The sequence below is a fragment of the Ips typographus genome, linkage group LG14, assembly GCF_016097725.1.
Source record: "Ips typographus isolate SLU linkage group LG14, UJ_Ityp_2.0, whole genome shotgun sequence".
NCBI classification, from domain to species: Eukaryota; Metazoa; Arthropoda; class Insecta; order Coleoptera; family Curculionidae; genus Ips; species Ips typographus.
The window spans coordinates 5,414,312-5,422,895 of NC_138435.1; the positions used below are offsets into that span (position 1 = coordinate 5,414,312).

At 34.4% G+C, this 8,584-nt stretch overlaps 1 protein-coding gene across 1 annotated transcript; it reads left to right on the forward strand.

The window, feature by feature from the left end:
- The first annotated feature begins 430 nt into the window (after positions 1-430).
- On the forward strand, positions 431-3,916 carry LOC145737751 (uncharacterized). Its single transcript, XM_081992575.1, has 4 exons — positions 431-957; positions 1,178-1,368; positions 1,430-1,555; positions 1,634-3,916. The coding sequence occupies exons 1-4, from the start codon at positions 869-871 to the stop codon at positions 1,840-1,842; spliced, it is 615 nt and encodes a 204-aa protein (XP_081848701.1). The 5' UTR covers positions 431-868; the 3' UTR covers positions 1,843-3,916.
- The last annotated feature ends 4,668 nt before the right edge of the window (positions 3,917-8,584 follow it).

An 8,584-nucleotide genomic window follows, 5' to 3' on the forward strand; every position in this document is an offset into this window, starting at 1 on the left:
TTTGTTTTTTTTAAGCCAAACTTAAACACCCTGTATTTCCTTAACGAAGCTTTTCTTGAATATAGTGTATAATGCAAACTCATATTGGTTTTCGATTCTCTATCCCGCCCTAAAGTTTCCGCCATGGAAACTGGACCACCGTTGTATAGTCGTAATCATAAATTTAATTTTTTTTATAAAATCGTGCAAAAAGTTCCTCTTTTTTGTACTATAAAATCGCACGTCTAATAGGTACCTGCATGTAGGAGAAATTCCTGTCAAGTCAGACATTTCATATTTTAAAATTAACAACTAATGTACTTTTGTCATCAAACAAGTCGATTTTATAAAAAAATTTGTATGCAACACATGCAAAAAGTCCTTTTTTGCACTTACGTGTTGTTAAACTCGACCTTTGGTCTTGTCTAACAATTTTTACGTTGCGTTCAAAAAAATGTACTTTTTGCACTTGTTGCATAAATAACTATTTTATAACGACACACCGCAAACAAGTAACCTGAAGTACTTTTTTTAAGATTTCTCAATATCGTTGGTCTGTCCTTTTCTTTAAATAAGAGAAAACTTACGTCAACTATGCAATGTGATTTTTGTTTTTAAAAACAAAAAGTTTCAGCTGATCAAAACGTTTTCAAAGTCATTAAAATGTGATGTTAAAATTCCTTTGGGCATACCTATACCAAAGTTTACAGAATAAAATATAAGTTCCGTCACTCTCGCCAAAGCGCCGGTTTACCTTTTCCGCGCTCCTCGTCCCTCTCAGATCCCACAGACCACCGGTCCCAGCGCCCGAGCATACACAGTGGATTTTCGGCACGCGCAGTGTTAGTATCGGCGTATCTAACTAGGTGGACCAAATATTTTGCGCAAAATGCCTGTAGAATTTTGTTCGGTTGAAAATTGTCTTACAAAACGCGGTACTGGGTTATCATTTTTTAGATGTCCCGTAGATGAAGTAAGGTATGTATTCAACCATATCTATCCATTTATTAAAATTTTTCAATTGTAAATACAACTAACCAACACTTGATTTTGTTTCGAAAATATATGTTACATACGTACAAGTTTATATAATATAGAAACCATCATACATCATTATAGTTATATTCCGTACTTACGAAACCTTCCATATACTTCATACAGTTTTTCTTATGTATTTAATAATAAGAATTATTTGTAGGTGTCAAGTTTGGAAAACTCAATTGGGGTTTACTGTGAATCACAGATATGCGAATCTCAGCTCTGATTTATTACATAAACGAATTAAGATTTGTAGCCTTCATTTTACCGATGATAGTTTTATGTCGCCTCTGAAACAACGTCTTCAATCTAATGCTATTCCTACACTACACTTATGCAGGGAAAGCACAAGTAAGTTTTTCCAAGTTTAAATGTAATTTAAATAATATTCTTGTTTCTGTGGTTATTTTAGGTTCTGCTAGTGCCGGTACTACAAATAGCGACACGTCTTTCGTGAAATTACAGGATGTATCATTACAAACTAAAAATCCTGCTCAAACCAACTCCTTAGTTCAGACGGATATATGTGTAAAGCAAGGTAAATATATAAAAACACAATTATGAAATCTTATTATTGTAAACAGTTTTTATTATGACATGTTTTATTACTTTTCAGACCAATGTTGCCAGACAATACAAAGTATTTCTTCAAACACCCCACGAAAAACTGAATTACGAAAAACCGTAAAAACTTTGAGGGACGAAGTGAAAAAGTGTAGAAAAAAAATAGAGACTGGAATAACTTTAGATGATGTCATAAAATTCTTGGACGATAATTATCCAGCAGAATTTTGCACTTTTTTCAGGCTCAGCTTACACTTTTGAATAAATCTCTTAAGGGCTCAAGGTATTCGGATGAATTTAAGAAGTTTGCTTTGGGATTATATCTTGTCGGTCCCAACCCATACAAAAAAATGTCAAAAATATGTCGTTTGCCTTCTCAATCAACTTTACAACGTTTTATTAGGCATTGGGTTATAAAGCCAGGCTTTAATGAATTTATTTTTAAGTTATTTGAATTGAGAACTGGGATATTGGAAGAGAAGGCGAAAGACTGTGTCATATGTATAGACGAAATGTCTATTAAATCGCATTTATATTATGACATCTCCAAAGATAAAATAATTGGTTTTCAAGAGGGTCTAAACACAACATCGCCATATATAGCAAGTAATGTCTTAGTGTTAATGGTTCGGGGCATTGCAAGAAGTTGGAAGCAACCTTTTGGTTACTTTTTTTACAAGACCTCACCTACACCAGTAGAGCTTAAAGATATTTTATTTGAGTCTATCAGAAGATTAAGTGTTGTTGGACTTAATGTATTAGGAGTAGTTTCTGACCAGGGTTCTAATTTTTATAGCTTAGTTAGAAACCTATTGAAATTAAGTGAAGAAAATCCAGTGTTCAAGGTTGATGAAAAAGAGCTTGTGTATATTTTTGATGTACCCCATTTAATTAAATCTATGAGAAACAATTTCTATGCTTATAAATTTATTTTTAATGGAAAAGAAACCAGTAAAGTTTATTTGGAGAAAATGTACACAAGTGATAAAGAAAAAAATTACAGATTAGCACCTAAACTTTCAAATGACCATATTTTTCCCAACAATTTTCAAAAAATGAAGGTCAAATTAGCGACCCAGGTATTTAGTCACTCAGTTGCCGTGGCGCTATTTACATATATTGATTTTGGTATTCTTCCTAAAGAAGCAACACCTACTGCAGAGTTTATTGAGAATATTAATATTCTATTTGATTTGCTAAACTCTAACACTCTAGAAAACTACACAGCATTTATGGGTACTGAAAAACAAGTATCTTTTCTACATAAAATGGAAACTATTTTTAAAAACCTGAAAGTTGAAAACCATAATGGTAAAAATGTAACAAAACAATTAAAATTTATTTTTGGATGGAGATTGAGCATTAATGCTACTCTCATTCTTTTTAAAAAATTGCAAACTAAAAATTATAAGTATTTGTTTACTAGGAATCTAAACCAAGACTGCCTCGAAAATTTTTTTGGACATATAAGAAATTGTTGTGGTCACGTGAAAAATCCAACTCCAATACAATTCTGTCGTGCTTTTAAAAAAATGTTCACTTTGCGTCAATTGGAACAAACCGAAGGTACGAACTGCATTGAAGATATTAATGAATTACTACTAAATGCTTCTCCTGTTATTCAACAAGTTAATATATTTCCACCCATTCCGCCCGTTACATGTACTTCAATTAAAGTTTTTACGAATGATTACAAAAACCTTAAAACACCGGAAGGTAATTCTTTAGTATATGTAACGGGATATTTTTTAAGAAAATGTTTGCTACAACATTCATGTGAAACATGCGAAGAATTCAGCCAACTAGATAACTTAGATGCCGAAGAAAAAACGTTTTGTCATCTAAAATCATATACTGAAACATCAGGTCTAACAATACCTTCTCGAGATATTATAGAATTTGTTCGAGCTTTAGAAACTATATTTATAAGTAAATTTTCAGAGTTAGCTCTTGAGGAAAATGTTGGAAAAAAAATTAAACAGTTTCTTTCACATGTAACTTTTAATCACCCCTGTACAAATTTTCCTTTAACTTATTTTGTAAATTTATATATTAGGGTGCGCATTTATTTTACTTTAAAATTTGCCAATCAAGAAATCAAAACATGTAGGTTAAGTAAAATTAATACAAAACTCTCAATCTTACAACATTTGTAAATTGTATATTAGTATGTAAGTTTTTTAATTTTAATCTAGTAAGTTAATTATGTAGTGCGGTTTTTTCTCCGGAATAAGTGTTTTAATTCTTTAATTGCGCATGTTAGCAATCATAACATAACCTAAATAATCATTAACCACATTCAGTTAATAAGAATTATTAAATTCGTTTAATGCTATACGAAAACATTCATTTTTTTCTTCCAATAATTTTTACCCCAGATATTCCAAAATTAACTCCACCTTCCCCAATAAAATTTTGGTGCGCATTATTACTCCGACTTCCCCTGCGGTTTTCCAGACAGTAAGCACGTCCTTTTGACGCGTTTGCCGGCAGTCGGCACGCTTAAGATCGCCGAACTTCAAAGTGCCGACAAGGAGTGACGGAACTTATATTGTATTCTGTAAACTTTGCCTATACTGAACAACCCGAAAGACCAATAAAATAATAAAGCTGAAATAAAGCTGTTAATTGTGGGATAAATCTAAATCTCTAATGCGTTGGTATCGAGTAATTCTTACATTTCCCCCCAAAACTGTAGCCTTCTGACAAGATCACTAATTCCTGGAGCTTCCAGTTGCTTTTTGCGGGGGTTCTATAACATTTTCTCTTGGATATTACCTGAATTTTATCCTTCACAGTATATCCCAATTCTTCGACCACTTCGTTATTTAGTCTTTCCAATTTCTCTAGAAAAGTTTCATTAGTGAAACCGCAATCTTCGATACCAGTGAGCATAAACATTGGATCTGGTGTTAATGTCTCCTTCATAGTTAGGTTACTGTTCTCCACCAGGTTTGTTCTTAGTTTAGCTTGTTGTTCGGTATCAAAACTTTCAACAACAATTGCTCCTGTTTTCGTGTGCTGTATGTTTTTAAATCCTCTTCCTACATCCTTTCCCTCCAATTCCTTCTTGAACTCCACTAGCGTATCTTTAGAGTTATCTATGTCGTTGAAACGAATAACAGTTTCATGCGTTTCTTTGTAGGTGGGGTGGTCCAAATTTCATAATCCATACCTGTATGTTGCCTACCGTCTTCTTCTTCTTGGTGATGTACAGTTTCGTCATCTTTGATTATTTGCGCGAATCCCGTCGCATAAACGTTTCTGCGATGTTTTTTCGGATGGACTTTCTTGTGATCTCAGCCTTTTGTGAGCATCCTTTTCGTAATTCTGAGAGCTTTGCATGATACAATTTTTTGGTAGGAAAGCATCATTATTAGATATACTATCGTTTGTGCTGATTTTGTTATTATCGCTTTGCCCTGGTATTTTCGATGTTGGCGATTGTTTACAGTCTCTTATCGTGTTTTCGACCTTCGATGCATAGTTTGTCTGGTTTAACGCTTCTATGGTCGGTGTGTTTAACGAACCTATGGAATGACTTCTCATTTTTCTATCCGTTAATCTGGTTCGAGTTTCACCACTTTTTGCCAGTAGGCGATCATCACTGTTTTTCCTACTCATACGCGACACTACACACTAATCGATTTGCCCAAAAAACCAAAAAAAATTCGACTCAAAGGCGCAGCACAGAAACTAACGTGTTGACTCTTCCACGACCGATATCATGAATCAAAATACAAAGGTTATGTAAAATAGCACAGGAATAAATTATATTGGCTGCCTTCTCTGGTGAGTAATGTAGTGTTCGATGTTTTAAAATGCACCTAAATCTTTGTTCTAAGACACCATTAGTTCGCTCAATAACATTTCGAATTGATCTATGGCGTATATTATATTGACGTTCATTATCATTTTGTGGATGGAGAATAGGAGTTAACAGCCAAGGCTCAAGAGGGTATCCAGAATCACCTATAAGAGAGTCTAATTGGCACATGTAATATATTTGTATTTGAAAAAAAAGGCAAAGCAAAACTAAAGCTTTCTTTTGTTGAGTTACCTAGTAAATAAGTCAACTCATTTCTATGTTCTCTAAAATTTCTTGCTAAATGTGTGCGAACAATTGATGTCTGCCAAATTGCAGAGTCGTGCACAGATCTAGGAAAGCGGGCATTAATGTTCAACATTTTTAATGATGCATTTCAAATCTGTATACATGTAAAAAATAATAAATGTTTTCAAAAATGATTATCTTTCACTCACTGACTTATTACTGTTTAAACTGGAAATTTATTATATACTCACTATTTGCACATTCAAACTGTAGAACTGCTTTCGACGATAAAATATTACCCCTGGCATTTCTGGATCTTGGGTTTTTGGAGAAACTATTGCAATCTGCGTGCAGTCAATGCACTCTATTATACCAGGAAATGCACCCTTCTCAGTAAATCTTAAAGATAAATTAGCTGTTATCTGGTAAATGCTCCATACATTTTGGGTAACTCGGTTGAGTTGGGTGTGTGGACCAATCCAATGACATATCAATTATATTTGAGCTAATATCTGAACCATTAATAATTTTTTCTAAGAAATCTTTCTGTGTACCACTTTTAACGTAAACATCATAACCGTACAGTGCTCGTTTAATTATATCATTTAACCGGTTATAATTAATATTGCCGCGCGAAAATTGAAGTCCATGGCAATTAAATGTTGCTCGACAGTCTATTTTCTTATTAGCAGCAGATAAGGATGCGTACGTCATTGGAGATACAAACAGGTAATGGTTAACTTGTGACCCATTTGAAATGGTAACTTCTTTAGCAATAAATTCTGGACCTTGTACCCCGTTTAAGGTAAAACCTTGAATATCAACGGCAAATACTTTCGTTTTTTTTCGGAGAGGGAGCTCAACTTTTTCGGTCGGCAGCCGGAGAAATACTGAAAAAATGATCTAAAAGGTAATTCCCAATTCATACATATTCTGACCAGGGTCTACGTAGTAATTTTACATGTAATTAGGTATCTAGCCGCAAAATTTATTCAAAAGTAACAAATCATGTTTCTGATAATGTCTTATCAATCCATATTTCACGCTGCACTTTTCCACTATCAACGTATAATTGTTGTTGTTTTCCGCTTATTTTTCATGTAATTAGGTTAGGTATCTAGCCGCAAAAATATATTCAAAAGCAACAAAAAATATGTTTTTTGATAATGCCCTATGTGTAATATACCAAAAACCATATTGATAACCAAATACCGCTCTAACCCTATGTTTTATCCCCTTTCTTTAGTCACAACTGCATATAAAAACATAAGCGAAAGCGGTAGTAAAGCAGTGAAGCAGCAGAACTTAGCAACCAAATCGACGATTTTAAGATGTTCAACGAAAAGTGTAGTTAAAAAATTCATCCATCACTATGAAGCCAATAGTTGTCAACTTCCAAGGATTCAAAGATGATCGGAATAAATTTATCGTAAAGGAAATTGGCAGCTTTTGATGGTAAGCAGCAGAGTCATTTTTTATTCCGACCGCCATTCAAGATGGAGATGCTACCTCTGCAATACCAAAAACAGGCAGATTGGCTCATGAACCACCACCATTTTATCCAGTGGGGTGAAGGTTTCACCGCACTATACTATCTTTCAACTATTATCAAAAGAGTTACAAGGGATGTAGATATGATTTACGTCAAAGGTTTGGAAAAGTTGGAATTTATAAAAACTTACTGTACCCACACCGATTACGGAAATAGACATAAACATAAACATTAAACCTGTAGAAGTAAAGTGTACGTTTTACACAAAATCGTTTGCTGTATGTGCTCTATCTAATATTATTTATTTGTATGATAATTATATCATGAGTTCCTAAACACACATTGTAATTTTTTTTAAAGTTTTTAAATCATCTATTTGTTTGCTAAGTTCTGTGGCTTTACACACACCATGTAGTATGTGCTATCTCTCAAATGCTGTTTGATAATTATATGAGTAGTAGAGCAATGCCGGTTCTGCCTCATTTTGATGAAATGAGGCAGACGTCACGTGGGGCCCCCCCCACCTGTCACTTGTCATTTTTGGTTCTTGGTGAAGGCGCGTGTGGTGCCTGCGTGTCACCCCCCACCCCCCACCCCTAGTCTGGTGACGTCACGTGGTGAAGTCCATGGTAATTAAACCTTGAATATCAACAGCAAAACACTTTCATTTCTTTTTCGGAGAGCTCAACTTTTTTAGGTCAACAGTCGGACACCTATTGAAAAAATAATCAAAAAAGTGATTCCCAATTTCATACATGGTCTGATCAGGGTCACTACGTAGTAATTAGGTATTTGGTTGCAAATATATTCAAAAACAACAAATTATGCTTTTTGTTAATGTCCTATCAGTCCATATTTGGTGCTGCACTTTTCCCACTATTGACACATAATTGTTGTTGATGTACGCTTATTTTTCATGTATCTACCCACAAAAATATATTTAAAACAACAAATATGGGGTTTGTAATGTCCTATCAGTCCTACTATCAATGCATAATTGTTGTTTTTCGCTTATTTTTCATAAATTTCTCCACAAAAATATATTCGAAAGTAACAAAAATATGTTTTGGTAATGTCCTTCCTTTGGTCACAACTGTATATAAAAGCATAAGCGAAATCGGTAGTAAGGCAGTGAAGCAGCAGAAGTTAGCAGCCAAAAATCGACGATTTAAAAAAGCATTTTTTCAACCACCACCACCACCACCACCACCACCACCACTATGAAGCCAATAGTTCTCGATTTCCAGGGGTTCAAAGACGAACCCAACAAGTTTATAGTAAAAGAGTTGGCCACATTTGATGGTGAGGTGCAGAACCATTTCATTTTCAAACCGCCATTTAAGATCGAGATGCTTCCCGTCCAATACCAAAAGCAGGCGGATTGGCTGATGAACAACCATCATTATATCCAGTGGGATGAAGGATTCACCCCACTGCACCATCTGCCGGCGATTATC

Bases quoted from the DNA above. Each gene is read 5' to 3' on its own strand.
- LOC145737751 (XM_081992575.1), top strand. From the start codon at position 869: ATGCCTGTAGAATTTTGTTCGGTTGAAAATTGTCTTACAAAACGCGGT. The intron at 958-1,177 runs GTATGTATTCAA...AATTATTTGTAG, and splicing joins TGTCCCGTAGATGAAGTAAG to GTGTCAAGTTTGGAAAACTC. The intron at 1,556-1,633 runs GTAAATATATAA...ATTACTTTTCAG, and splicing joins GGATATATGTGTAAAGCAAG to ACCAATGTTGCCAGACAATA.